At 42.4% G+C, this 15174-nt stretch overlaps 1 protein-coding gene across 2 annotated transcripts; it reads right to left on the reverse strand.

Moving 5' to 3' along the window:
* Nucleotides 1–1668: 1668 nt before the first annotated feature.
* Nucleotides 1669–13951, reverse strand: LOC138194134 (protein shisa-7). Of its 2 annotated transcripts, XM_069142626.1 has the most exons (7): nucleotides 13151–13951; nucleotides 10860–10903; nucleotides 8043–10509; nucleotides 7209–7363; nucleotides 6692–6757; nucleotides 6223–6408; nucleotides 1669–6029 (listed from the first exon to the last, which is right to left on the reverse strand). In XM_069142626.1, exons 3-7 carry the CDS (start codon nucleotides 8807–8809, stop codon nucleotides 5050–5052), a joined length of 2154 nt encoding a protein of 717 aa, XP_068998727.1. In that variant the 5' UTR covers nucleotides 8810–10509; nucleotides 10860–10903; nucleotides 13151–13951; the 3' UTR covers nucleotides 1669–5049. The 2 variants fall into 2 exon arrangements, with proteins under 2 accessions (XP_068998727.1, XP_068998726.1); XM_069142625.1 differs by lacking the exon at nucleotides 10860–10903.
* Nucleotides 13952–15174: the final 1223 nt, after the last annotated feature.

Here is a 15174-nt window from a genome sequence, read left to right on the forward strand (position 1 = left end):
ACGACTGCAGTAATGTTCTCCAGAGCTATTTCATGTGATTTGAATGTTCATTTCAACACCATAAATTTGCCCCAACCTCTTTCCTGAGAATTCTGGCAGTACATCCAATTGCTCTCACAACTGCAGACCACATGTGACCACGCCAGTCTAGTACCGCTACATCCAGAAGTGAGTTGGCAAATGCTCACCTTCAATGGCATCTGGCACTTTGGAGAATTGTTGTCTTCACGGATGAATCCCAGATTAAACTGTACCGGGCAGATGGCAGACGGCAGTGTGGGCGGGCGGTGTGCTGATGTGACGGTTGTGAACAGAGTGGCCCATGGTGGCAGTGGGGTGATGGTATGGGCAGTCACAAGCTACGGACATCAAACGCAGGTGCATTTGATTGATGGCAATTTGAATGTGCAGACCTTTGTCTGGCCATTTATCCACTGTTATTGCCTCATGGTGTAGCATGATAATACATGGCCTCGTGTAGCAACGATCCTAACAGAATTCCTGAAAGCTGAAAACATCCCAGTTTCAGCAGGCAATCACAACATCTTCCAGCAAATGGTGATCACAACACATACTGACCCCTCCAAGAAAAACACCACATCTGTCTTTTTAAAGATAAAACTAAACATTATAGAGTGCCCTTCTAATGTGACCAGTCTAAGACGCACCTGTGCAATTATCATACTGTTCAATCAGTGTCTTGATTAGCCACACCTGTCAGGTGGATGGATTATCTTGGCAAAGGTGAGGTGCTCACTAACATGGATTTTAACAAATGTGTACAGAGAAATAAACCTTTGTTGTGTCTTGAAAAATGAGTGAAAACAACAATGTTGCGTTTATATTTTTGTTGAGTGCTGGTGCACTAAGTGAAACTGCTCAAAAGTGGCAAAATTTGCAGCTTCACCTGTAAAATGGCTACACATTAATGCATCAGTAATAATAATCTGAGCCAGTTATATAAACCAATAATATATAACGCACAGTACCACTCACAGAGGGCTTCTTCTTTATGGTTACCCTAAGTGCATATTGTTCATAATAATTGCGTACATCACATTTTCACTACAGGACGTTATTTGTAGTGGAGTATTTTTATATTGCAGTATTGCTACTTTTATGTAAATTAAGAGTCTACATGCTTCTGTCACGAACAGAGAAGTAGTTCATTTGACTTGCCATAGGTTTCAGTTCAAAAAGAGTCTTAATTGGTTGGCCAAATAGTCATTTTCAAGACATATGCCAGGATTAGCTTTATGCAACCAATGGACACAGACATCAATCTGAAGTCTGATATATTGCTAAATGTTAAAGAGGTTTGAGCAACCAGGCACTTGAGAGGGTTCACAGGTATTATAAAGCGCTCTAAAAATGGAGAGAAAACAATGTTTTATTCGGGTATTAATGAAGAATAATTTGAAACATACTTGTAAGGCACATAGCTCCATCTCTACAGTGTTTCCATAGCTGTAAGATAATATACATGTTTTTAATGGCTGGGGAGCATCATTACCATGTTCCATACTAAGATGAATGTGAATACAGAATTTACCAATATTATTGAATTATGAAAAATACTGCCTCAGTTGGAGATATTGATTGGTATGGTGCATGTGACAACTGCAGTGGTTTTGAGTCAATGAACCAAAAAAGACACTGAAAGTGCCATGAGAATAGGACCTGATTTTACTGAGAAAGAAACAGAGTAAAAAGATTATTCACGAAGCTGAAAGCAATAAATTTCACACACTATGAATGAATGACAGAATATTTTTTCCGACCAACTTTATTTTACAAATTCTTTGTAAGTCACTGTCGTATCCAAGGGGATCAATGCATTGAACAATAACAAAAGGGTTGTTTTGAAATTTATAGGCATGAAAATAAATCCATGAATTTTTCATTACTGGACACTATCCTTGTCCATTTCAGGTGGCCATTAATCATCCTCACTCTAAATGTATTCATAATGGTAAAAATACACACCATATTCATTAATTTCATTCTGAAAACAAGCTCTTTTAGCTCCCTTGCCTGTGAATCAGTTCTGAGTTGTGAAAAAGAGATAACCCATGTGGCCGTCTGGGAGGCTATGACAATAAAAAGACAACAAAATGTTATGAGTTCGGCACTGTACAATTCATTAAATACTAACACGTAATTTTTTTGAATCCTCAAATTAATGTCGAAGAGATCACTCAAAATATTCTGATTGTACTAGCTATACAAAATACAATACTTGCACAAATTAGATTAACCATTTATAAAATTGTGATAATGAGTTTCGATGGATATGGCTTGTGAGATATTACAGACTTTGCTACAGACCTTTTGTGGCTCTATTAAAAAAATCTAATACTACTGTATGTCATCTGTCCTATTTCCCTGAAAAAGACACTGCATTGAAAGCATTCAGGTTTTCATTAGACCTCTGTGTTTCTCCGACCTGCGTAATAAACATTCATCCGAACATACATACATTATGGCATCATGGATTTAGCGTGTACAACCCATAATAACTTAGTGGGTCAGGCTGCTGCAGTCAACACAACAGACTGTCTGCGGTGTTAATAACTTCTGGCCCATCTCAAACTCATCTATCCCTCACTTGGCTGTTTTAACACCATCATCTACACTTAGAAGGCTGCAGATTTGTTTTCAATACGTGTTTTTGTACCAGAGTGGAAACCTAAGTAATCACTTGAGATCAAAAAGTCGTAAGGCCAACGTCTAGGCACAGTACATACAGCTGAAAAATTGGCCATTTAAGCATCGATGACCTTAAAATCCAGGCATGGTGTAAATGCCTCTCAATGAAATGGAGCTGGCATGCATCAAGATTTGGAATGTTTTAAAAACTTGAGTTTATGACCAGATGTATGAAAAACCAACTAGTCATGAGAATGCTAGTTATCTAAAAACAATAAACACTTAAATCCCACCAAGTAAAAGAACATCACATCATAAGATAATTGTTAATAATAACCATAACAGTTATAATAATTATTAATAATAACACTCCATCATATTCATAACAACTACATTTAGCACTGTGTATAGGAAGATTGTCCAAATGAAATCTGTGTTTCTGTTTATCGCCATTTCATCTCTGTATCCTTTCACATGACTGAACAAAAACCCGAGCAGTAACAAGTTCCTTCTTTGATCTGCGTAATTACCTCTGATTTCTGTTGATAAAAAAAAAAAACTCTTCTCTCAGTACAATACCTTCGTCAGATCAGTCACACTTCCAGCCGTGCTCGTACAGAATGTAAACCTTGAGGACACAATACAAAGTTATGTTTGTATCTGGTGCAAATATCAGGGGATAGATTTGTGCAAAGTTTTTGTCTCCGTGTTTCTCTTTGAACTGTGCTTGAATTGCTCTTTTTTTTTTTTTGTACACATTAATACTTAGTACATCATGACAATATCAACACAAAATCAATAGAAAGAGATAGCATTTTATATGGACCACAGATATCACATACTACAGTATATAGGATAGGATAGCCCTTAGTATTGATAAGCGTTGTTATTGATGATTTTTTTTTTTTCTCTTTTCTTTTTTTTCTTTTTGTACTCATACTGGCTGAAGTGCGATATGATACAGCAAGGTCTTTGTCTTTCGGAAGGGAAGGGCTTCCTAACCCTCCGAGTCTCTTGCGGCGCACAGAGCCGCGCAGGAGAAGGCCTCGGGCAGCCCTCGATCCTGACTCAGAGGTTTTTTTGGCTTGCTCTGAAGCCAATCCTTTGACTGTACAAAACATGACTGACTTGTATAATTTGTCACCTGGTGATAATAATAAAATGGTGATTGTCAGACCAGCTTCCTCTGTGGTAATTTTCTTTGTATCTCCATAAATGGCTTTGAAGGACAGTTGTGTAAGTGCAACCTCTGCGTCATGGTCTATTCATTTGTGCTCTGTAGAAAAACCTTTGCTCTTTGTACACAACCTACAGTAAAGCAGTTGCCTCGTTATTGGTAAACTGAACAGATAGGTCTGTTCTGTTATCTCTTGATTCTGTGGGTTAATGTCAATATTTTTTTTTTAATATCATGACTGATGGCTCTAGATTATTTGGTAGCCCATTGTTTTTACAGGTAAATCCTCATCTATAGATGGGAACGTTAGGGAAATCTCTCCCATAACGGAATCTAATATCAGTTTACACTCCTGTAATGTAACAGTGATCAGAGTGTGTGTCCCTCTGGGAATTTTATCTAAGGTCACATGGAAAACTAGGCAACCAGGCATCAGATTGGTAATGTGGGTACGTCCGCAGTTTAAATCAGGCGTGGAGTCCTGCCAATAGTGTCGGGCTGCTGCGTCTCAGTCAGAAACGGCCCCCACCTTGTCTGCTCAGTTACACAGGAAGCAACAAAAATCAGTTCTGTCTCCCCGTGTCAGAACGAGGTTGGTTCAGCAGAGTGTAGGATCTCCGAAATCCTTCACCAGGCACACAGTTCATTCAGAATCATCCGGTCCAGTGGGCTCTTCACCCGAGATTCAGTTTAATAAATCATTGTTGGCAAGCTCTGAGCAGTTTGACAGTCCAGGTAGTTGGCGCAGTTCTCTGAAATTCTGTGATACAATATTTCACACAGTCCTCCGCTTCATCGACCCTTTTTAACATCATCTGGTTCCCTATCTAATATGGCTCCTGAGTACTTTTTGAAAAACATATAAAAACTAAGTTATGAACAACACTTCTGTTGGTTTTGCTTCATCCTTCCAGTCAGTCTTTCCACAAGTAATGGCACAGCTGTATATGGCAATATGGCAGATTCTGTTACAAAATATGGCTGATGTAGGCTATCACATAACTGGAACAGATGTTCCCCACCCAGATTTGTAATCCAATAAGTAGTTATATTTAAGATATTTAATAACAAGATAACACTAATTTGAATAGCCTAAACACATGATACTGTACTTAATACTTCTAATTGTATTTCTTGTAGCTGTATATCTAATAGTTTAATGCAGAAGGGTGATCTATTCCAATAGGTTTGCTGAGGGGTAAACTCTACATTAGGCACTAACCTCACACCGTCACCTCATTTTTACTCCCCGTCCGGATGCCTTGACTGCCTCCTGCACTTCCTCCTGACCCCCCACCACCTCCTCCCGGTATGAAATGTAGCTGCTCAATGGTGTTCTGCCTTTTTGCTGCAAAAGCCATCCTTCTCGCGCTGTGGCCCCCTAGTGTTCCCGTTCCCATGACGACCCCAGCCCCGGGCATCTCCCCCGCCCAACCCATTCCCCCGCTCATATGGCCCGTTATGGCTGTATTCCTCTCCTGCTCCCGTCCGGACGTGGGGTGAGAGTTCATCTTGATCATGTGGTGCCGGTCGAGGGAGGGCGTGGCGCAGACGTTCTGCTGGGACTGGGCCTTCTGCTGGCGAGGCAGCGTGGGGACAATCCCTCCTGTGTGGACGTAAGGATCGACAACGCCCATCCCACCACCACCCATCCTCTCCTCCAGATGGTCCGGGGACATGAGCAGCCTCTCCTGCCTGTCCTGCCTGTCCTGTCTGTCCTGCCTGTCCTGCCTGTCCTGCCTGTCCTGCCTGTCCTGTCTCTCCTGCCTGTCCTGGGTCTTCCTGGTGAGGGTCTGTGTGTTGGAGTTCTTATTGGAGGCAGCCATGGCTTTGTAGTACTGGTGTTGCTGGTTCTTGGACATCCGTGACAGGGTACCGGTGTTGCCAGGGACGTCACCCATGTTGAGCAGCTGGTCACTGGACTTGACTTTTCTCGGCTTGGAGAGAGTTTCATAGTTGGGATTGTACTGGGGCTCCGGCGGGTCCAGGGGGTAAGGATTGGGAGTGGGTGAGGCAGGCATCCCAGAAGGTGGCGGCGGGATCCAGGGACGAACGGCGTGCCTGGGGAGGGTCCCTCTCCCACTGAGGGTGTAGTCTCCACCCCAGTGGAGGTGGTGCTGAGAGGACTGCAAGGCCGGTTGGGCTGTGTGAGGGCGGCGCTTGGTGGTGCAGTAACCAGATGAGTACTCATCAAGACCTTTCTCTGCAAAGCCAAACAAAATTTCTCTGAATTGTTTATCACCACAGTAAATAGCATCAGCACATAATGATCCATCCAGCGTTTCATGACATGGTGTCAAGAGTGTCACCATGCTTCAGCGCTTATGAAACAGCACCGTAAGGGGACTGAGGGTTAGACAGAACGCGTTTCATTTCTGCAAAAGCACGGCACTTACCGAGGCGTTTGAGTGAGGAGTATCTGTTGAGCTCCGGCTTGGTGGCACTCTCATAGGAGGGCGGCAGCTGTGCCAGGTTGTGCAGGGAGTGGTGGAAGGCAGGCTGGGATTTGGTGTTGTTGTGTTTACTGGAGAGCAGGGTGCCTCCAGCTGCCAGCTGAGCATTGTTCATTCGAGGGGTGCGTTCTGCAGAGATCACAGGGAGAAAATGACTGTGTGTTAAATGAGATTTGCTCCTCTGGATATAGCGCATTGCATGCAGCAGTGTGTGAATCTGCCAACATTCATCTGAACAGATGGATTTTAACTTGTTTTTAACACAAACATAAGCAACCCAAGCTAATCATTATTGTTGTTGAAATGAATACGTCTACTTCTGAACTCAAAATGAAACTGAATGAAGTAAATGAAGCATCAAACTGATTACATGTAATTTACATGGGAGCCCGGCTTTCACCAGCCGCCTTACCGATAGTTGCGGTGTGTTTCGGGCTGGTGCCTGACGAGTGGATGAAATTGTGTTGCAAATTGCCCACTGTAAGTTAAAAGAACATCAAGTAATCAGCTCACAAAATGGATGTCAGGCAGTTTCAAGCTGAATGGTGTTTTAACGTAAAAAACTAAAGGCAACTATACACACGTATGTACCTGCTTCAGTATCATTTACATTTACATTTTAGAAGCACACATTCTGGTACATATAACTACTTTCATTTTGCACATGAGAAAGACAGAGATATCTTTACTTTATCTTTTATCAGTACAGAAAAGCTACTGAGGTTAAAATCTTGCTTTTAGCACACGACCATTGAAAATCCTTATTTCATTCGGTCTCCTAAATAGTTGCAAAAATGTCTTCGCCATGGGACACAAAAGAAAACCTGTGTCCATACAAAGACATGGCGAGCACACTTTGCCTCTACCTACGGAGGATGCTGTGACAAATCCTTTAATTGTGCCTCTGATTGTGCTATTCAGACTCTCACATCTGTTGTCTTTGCTGGGCAGTCCTGGGGCGTAGAGATTTTTTGGAGGTCTCCCCAGTGTCCCCTGTCCGTCCCCTACAGTCACAGCTACGCTGTTGTTTCTCTCATCCTGCTGGACTGGACTTGACTGGTGCCGCAGCATGTCAACCAGGGCTCTAATGATGTGATAAACACAAGCAAAAAGAAGAGCAAGATCAAATTTACTCTAATACAAAAAATATATATATTTTGCCATATTGATGAAACATGTCTAACACTTAGACATTATGTATAGTCGCCTGTTTAAGGACTGACACTCGTTTTATGATCTGACATTTAAAATACTGTTATACTATAGGCTTCAGGGCTGAAGAATAATCACCAGCTAAAGAAAATACATTAACCTTAGAGAGCAATTTATTTTAATATTGTTATTATATTATTTTAAAATCTAAATGTCAATCTTGTGGTGAGGCACTGGGTTTCCCTCCCTTTTTCATGATCACCTGAGAACTGTAATATAAATATATAGGCCTACTATGATGCCCAAGATAGAAAAAATTAACCTGTACAAAAACCAAATTTCACATCTTTATTGCCAGGATTGCCAGCCATATATGAGATAAGAAAGCCAAGAGGAAATCAAAACAGACATGATTTCTGCAGCAACCACTCGATGAAAATCAAATATGTTTCAGCTGATGACTAACAACATTATTCTGAGGCCAGAATGATGAATCTAGGCCATTTATGGAGTCCTGAAAACCTAATTTCAATACAGTATTAGAGTCAAGTGACAAACCCAGCAGTCAGAGGTGATGAAAAAGAAAATAGAAAATAATGTCCAAGCCTCACCTGGGCATATTCAGGTCCCTTTGGTTGGCTTCCTGTTGCACCTTGTTGAAGCCCACCTTAATGCCGATAGCGACAGCCACCATGAACACAATCACACCGCCAATGACGAAGCCCGTGTTGTGGCTCTGCTGTTTCAGTGGATCAAAGTCGGGGTCAGGACCTAACTCCTCTGATATGATCATGGAGTCTGTCTGTGGCTTGGCCCAGTCTGGAGAGTCATAATTTTTACAACTGTCCTGATCCAGCTGACGGCTTCGCTCTGGACAGCAAAACCGGTAGTGGCAGGTTCCACAGCAGAAGACGAAGGTGTCCTTGGAACAGTTGAAAGCGCTGTCGAAGTGTCCCATTACGTCATAATAACCCCGACATACATCCATCCATATATCAATCATGCGCGGTCGAATGGGCTCCACCTGGGCTGCACCTAAGGGAGGTGCGAGGGCCTCTGCTGAAGTTACATTCTTGGGGAACATTATCTGTGGCAGGGGTCTCGGGGGCGTCTCCAGAACTCCCTCTGAGGTTTCTGGAAGCTTCTCAGGGGTTTTGGTCCTGCCTTGGAGAGCAGCTGGCCTGATGTTGGCCTGCATGGCCAGGAGCAGGAGAGAGGGGCTGGAGCCGGTCTTGGGCTGCTCAGTGAATGGTCTCCCTGAGCGGTCTATGTGCTGCGGACGGGAGGACGGAGAGGTCTCCCCTAGAGTGGTAAGTGGGGCAGTAAGGAGGGAGAGCAGGGAGACAGCGAGGACTCGGAGATTGGTGGTGGGCGTCATTTTTACATGACTAAGACATCTATTTTCTGTTGTTGAGTCAATGCAGTTACAACGGTGTATCCGCTTTTGCAGTTTAACACACTAAAATGGCATGTGAAATATTCAAGTAGCAAGTATAACTTACTAGATATTGATGACGAATCAGTAGTTTCATTCAGCAATGCTGGATGATGAAATGTGAAGAGTTTTTGTTCTGTCAATATATATATGGTGGAGTAATAATAGAAAAGGTCAGGAACCAAAAGAAATGAAAAGAACCAAACACTATCAAAATGTTTTTTGTCGGTTTCAATAATTGGTGATAATGGTATTAAAATGGTTTTAATATCCTGCTCGAAAGGAACTCTGAGAGCGTAACGACTTCATCTCTTGCCCTCCAAAATCACCTCTTAAAGGTCAAAGGACAAAGTGAAAACAACTATCTTCATGCTTTTAGTCCTTAATGCCTCGTCCTACATGTCCCACTGAACAAATGAACAAATATCTCATGTGCTGCTGGGAGAAATTATTTTTTGGAACAACAAAGTCCAGTAAAAATTAGTAGCAAGTAAATTCAATAAAATATGTCATTCCTGGACATTCCTGTGCTGATCATGGCACTTAAACAGTAGTCTATGGCCGGTGTTTTGTCAAATGTAAACAGCTTGATCTGTTTTGTTCATTCCTGGTTGACTATTTCAGTCTGACACTGTGTACATTCAGAATTGGCACTTAATTATCCTGGAAGCAAATCTTTTCTGGACATAAAATGTATGAAATCTATATTGTTTTCATATATTTGGTGCTTTTTAGCATTGTAAACAATCAAATGGAATTAACTAACTTCACCGCTGATGGATACTGTCCATTAATCTCCATTAATACAGCCTAGTTTCTGTGGAATATTATGTCCATGTTGACTTGTTCTTATCACATCTATAGATACACTTTGTATTTTATCTCTATCTTTTTTATGGTTGAATCAGTACTCGCCTAGCACCGACCCTCACTGTGATTGAGCTGTGGGTGGTAATGAGGATGGTTCTGCTTAAGTTCTAGAAGACTGTAACAACTGAAAATTAGGAGTAAGCATAACCCAAAAAAATGGCTCTTGGCCTGCGAAAAACATCGCAAAATGAGGCAAATGTCATGATTTTAAGTGTTCTGCGTTCAGTTTTTAGGCACAAAATGTTGCCCGTGTCACTCAACTGTATCACTAATTAGACATAAACTGAATGGCACATCGCTTCTCCATGTGACATGTCTCTCTGAGTAAAATTATTCCTGATTCGTCTCCGAGGTTCAAAGAATATCACTTTTGTTGAGAAATATGTAAATGTGTGAAGTTATTGTGTTGGAGGTGTTGGCAATAATAGACAGAGGCAGATCTGTCTCCCACAGAAATTATAATTATATGTAATTATCAAAACGTCCCTATCTGTAGCAGAGAATGTAGGCACAGATGGGGGAGACAGAATGCTGAAATCACCGAGGGCTCCACTTGTTTCAGTTACATGCCCCTCTAACCTTTTGAGGAGAGTTCGACGGAGGAAAAACGAGAAACACAAAGCAGCAGCTCTCCCTCTGACTACAATGTTCCCAAAGAGTTCACTGGCAGAATTTTTCTTCTTGTCGTCTCTAAGCGTTCTGCTCGATTTCCAGAACTGTCTTCGGCTTTATATGTCGACAATCAAACCTGGAATGTGTAGTCCGGGTGTCCACTGTAATACAAACGAGAGACATCGGATTAGAAAGAAGCAACCTCTTTTCTTCACTTACTGACCCTTGTGTGTGTTCATTTTGGGTGCACATGTGCACACAGGTATTTTTTATTAATTGCAATGTGCATGTTGTGTGTTAGTGTGCCTGTTTGGTTGCAAGAGGAACACTCTCTCCTGAAAAGCCAGTGATAGAGAAAGAGAGCAGAGGGATAAATGCAGGGTAGAGATTTAAATGAGCAAAGAGATTGTGGCGAGCGGGAAGAGCCAGAGGTATAGATGCAGAGACGACCATGAGTGGGAGGGCGATGTGTGGGTGGCACAGAATCAAGTACATTTCTCCCAGCACTTACCAATACAACACAGCACATCACACAAACAGCACCACCAAACAGATCTGCAAATACAGCCCATGGAAGAGGAGAAGGGTGTTAATCAAGACTGTAAATCAGCCGCTGTTAGAACAGTTCAAGGGGAATTTGAAACTGTAAAACGGTTTTGTGTGAGTGTCTACGTGCGTGCATGGGAGAGACTATAGTCGTCATTCTGTAAACCTCCTTGTAGTCGGTCTCTGCCTCTTTCCTTTATTCCTCTTGCTCCCTCCTTCTCTTCCTTTCTCTCTTTCTCAGATTCTGTGCGTGGGTTGCGGCAGCTAACTCTCTCAGAATAGCACTGCAGCTCTGTCTGTGTGAGTGAAAGAGGCAGTGAAAGAGAAGGGAGGCAGAACCCAATCTACACCCATTAGCCAAACCAGATTTCAAAGTCACATCTGCCCCTCTCTTGCTCAACAAGATGACACGGATGCCTTGCACCGTCATCTGCGAACGCTGCTCAACTTCCATTGCCATATTGTCTGCACTCTGTTGGGTAATGACCCATGGAAGGATTCCTCCTGTTCAACACTTGCACTGGTCACTTGTGAAAAATGGACAATCATGGTTTGCAATCTCAGTATTGTTATACCTTCTTTCAGAGATTCCTTTTTTGTCTTTTTTCTCCGGTGTTAGTTTTGTTAAAAGTCTGCTTACACTCTACCATCTCCGGATAGAACTGGTCAGTGAAATTCTAGCACTTAAGATTTCTTGCTTTTCCAAATCTAGTTTTTCCTAAATAGCAAATTTAAAATTTATTGCGCATCCTCGATTTCCCTGAATTGATGCCCTGCTTGTACCAAAACAATATTGTTTGTCACTGCTGGGTGACAGCCGGGCCTGCTTGAGTTCCAGTCTTCTGTTACTTAGATTTTGATAATCACACAAGGTTAAAGGTGACCTACACAACACAATTTCAGTTTTTGGACTTAACAGTCTCAGTACATGCAGATCCCTACAATTCTGCTCCGGCTCCATTCACTTCATGAGGAATTTTCTGGCCAAATATTCAAACCATTCACAGATAAATTTGCATGTGCAGCTGTCAATGAACATTTCAAAATGAAAAAAAAAAAAAAAAAAAAAAAAAAAAAAAAAAAAAAATAGATATTAATTTAAAAAATATGGCAGACCAGTTCTCCTGAAGCCATAAATATGATGTCTAATATTAAAATTTGCTATCTTTCCATAAAGTGACAGCATACAAAAGCTGGAAATGTTTTCCCCATCTCTATACTGTAGTGTTGAAGCAATGCAGCAGAGAGGGAGAGAGAGCGGGGATGGGAACCAAAGGGTGAAGGGCACATATTCACAACTGTGAAGATGCAGCCCTAAGTTGCATGGCAAGTGATTGTATCAAAGCAAACGAACCGAATGCCACCCCTCCCTCCTCTCCCCTGTCCCCCTCCTCTTCCCCACACACTCTCTCTCTCACACACACACACACACACACACACGCACACACACGCACACACACACACACACCTTAGCCTACTTGCATTGCAGAATGCTGAGAAGACGCCTGGCCATGCAATAATTTCAACAGGTGTTTGTTGGAAATGAAACAAAATGGCTTCTTTTTTTCTGTAGACACGCTGTTGCAAAAACGCACTGTGGTGTGAATCAATGAGGGGAAAATACCCCGATTACAAGTCAAGTAGATACAGAAGACATTTAATAAGAGATAAAGCCGCGGAGCAGCGGTTACTTTGGTCTTATCGGTGAATAGATGCTGCGCAATGACTTTGCATCAGCCAAATAATTTGGACATCGACTCCTCAGACTACAGTCTATCCTTTATTAGGTTAATAAGTTGCAAATTGCAATGAACAATCATGCAGGTTATGGACATGACTTGCATCTACGAGTGCGTGGGTGTATCCGTGCCGGTGTGTGTGTGTGTGTGTGTGTGTGTGTGTGTGCGTGTGTGTGTGTTGTCCGGCTGGATGTGTCAGTGTGTGTTTGTGTGTGTTAGCACTAGTCTTAATATCAACGTGTTCTTAATATCGCAATGTGCACACAGCTGTCGAATAAACAGTTGAAGTAATGAAGAACATGTCTGCCCAGAATAAAGCCAGTGTGTATGTAGATGTTTGCGTGGCGCAGCTTTCATCCAAATGTTTTGTTCCAGGACAGCTGATGCGTCCAAACAGATGCCAAAAACTCAATTTCCATGCACACGGGAACACACAGTGAACGTAGAAATCAGTTTTGCATGCATTTCGGTAATTGGCGTTGCATTAATAAAAGGTGCACATAATGTCGTGCCTTACCTGTGCGTTGCTCTGGGGTTTGATGCTGGAGAAGAGCGCTGGGAGAGCCTGCGCACTGTATCTCAGCGGCTCTCAGATGGCAGCCTGTTATTGTAGCAGAACAGGATGAGGACAGCTTGAACTGTTGCTGGATTGACACCTGTTTTATTTTTGTTGTTGTTGTTGTTGTTGTTGTTGTTGTTGTTGTTTGTTTTTTTTAAAGTGATGAAAATCTCGATCGTCCTCCATCAGACTATTGATAATCCATCATCACGACAGAAAGAAAAAAAAAAAAGACGCGAGCGGGAGAGACAGAGAGCGCGCGCGAGAGAGAGTCGGTGAACAACGAGATGTTCTGAGATTTTCTGATACGTGTGACAATTCATCTGAACACTACATCGGGAATTTCCGTTTAAGTTGCAGAGTAACTATCCCGCCAGTAATTCAGATGCCCAAAATATCAAACGTGTCACGCAAAAAAAAAAAAAAAATTCCCCAATAACAACTTTCTCCAGCTAGAACTGACTGAGGCTGGCTCCCTTAATATTTTCCAAGCGATATAGGTTACACCGCCTAACTGCGACTGGCCTCACGGAGGTCCGCCAGCGGGGGAGCGCTGTGATTGGTCGGTGAGACTGGTGCTGATGAGACTCAACTCCGCGCTGCTCGCTGCTGCTGCTGCTGCTGCTGTTGACGGTCATTAGGCCCATTCAACTGGTGGCGTTCATCTTTACTCCCCTTCATTTTATCCCCCTCTTTAATTGAGTGACCCCGAAGGCCAACATTTTACAGACAAAAATGTTAGTCAGGGATCTGACAACTGTTCTTGAAAGAGAGAAGTAAAAAAAAAAGTAAAAAAAAAAAATAAATAAAAAGCAGCTGTGAGACCCGTCTGCACAAACGGGAGAAAACTTGCAATTTTAAAGTAGACGGTATATATTCAGTCGAAGACCTCCGAGATTCAGAGTTATTTTTCTTTGTGTGTTTGTGTGTCTGTGTGTTTGTGTGTGTGTGTGAGAGAGAGAGAAAATAAGAGAGACACTGAGAGAAACGGTTGCCACAGCAACTGTGTCATTATGTTGGTGGCAATTATGAAAGCGATGAAAACGGGGAAGGGGAGAGGACTGGCGCAAAAGCTTTAACACTGGAGCGTGAACGAAACTGTCAATTAGACTCAGACCTACACTGACAATTCAGAGATTTCTTTAAGTGTACGGGACGAGCAGAGGGGGCAGCTAGATATCCGCACACAACAAATGCGTTTGAGGAAAAGAGTGGATGTGATGTGTAAGAGGTGAAGTTGTTTGGCTTCATTTCTCCGTCACTGCCTCCTCACGATCCTCACATCAACCAGCACATGAATGAAACCGGGATTAGATTTGTCAATACATTTTAAGTGAGGAGTGTGCTCTATGAATTGGGATCATTGATTGCACATCAGAAATACAGGATGAATCAGTTAACACCACCGACAGAAAAAAAAAAAAACAGCATGCATCCCCGATAGCTGCATCGCTCACCAAATAATAAAGCTTGTCTCACATCATTAAGGTTTTTTTTTTTTTTTTTAGCATTAATAGGGGAGTGAATACCAGGTGGTGAAGGATGTAAGCACTTTCAAAATGGGGCTTGGGGAAGGTGTAAAGCCTTATGTGGAGCCCCAGGTGTCTAGGAAGAGGCCTGATAATTACCTGCATGGCAGGCTGCTATTTCTACACAGGTGGGTGGGCTGCTGCATGTCTGCAGCAGAGGCCAGCAGAGCCCTTCATTAGATGGTCCAGTGACGCTCTACCGGGTGCACTTTCACTCACTGGTTTGCTAGGGTGGACGCAATTATTCGCTTCCTCATAATGTTTATTCCATCAGCACAGAACAGGAGACCACTATAAACAAAATGAAATGCTTTAACACGTCACCAAACAGTAAAAGCTTCAGCCTCATATGCATTGTTAGCATTATTTTTTTTAATATAACGAACAATTACGTAAGGAAAAATTGTCACACAAAAGAGCAAGCAGGACTCAGTTTTCATTTCACTTCTCGTA

Source organism: Embiotoca jacksoni, unplaced genomic scaffold (assembly GCF_022577435.1).
Source record: "Embiotoca jacksoni isolate LCO1_2020_lvr unplaced genomic scaffold, fEmbJac1.0.p SCAF_11, whole genome shotgun sequence".
Lineage (NCBI taxonomy): Eukaryota > Metazoa > Chordata > Actinopteri > Embiotocidae > Embiotoca > Embiotoca jacksoni.

Excerpts from the sequence above, each read along its gene's own strand:
- LOC138194134 (XM_069142625.1), bottom strand. The coding sequence starts at position 8,809 with ATGACGCCCACCACCAATCTCCGAGTCCTCGCTGTCTCCCTGCTCTCC. Across the intron at positions 6,409-6,691 it reads GAAACACACCGCAACTATCG|AACGCACCCCTCGAATGAAC; the intron begins GTAAGGCGGCTG and ends TGATCTCTGCAG. Across the intron at positions 6,030-6,222 it reads CTCCTCACTCAAACGCCTCG|AGAAAGGTCTTGATGAGTAC; the intron begins GTAAGTGCCGTG and ends TTGGCTTTGCAG.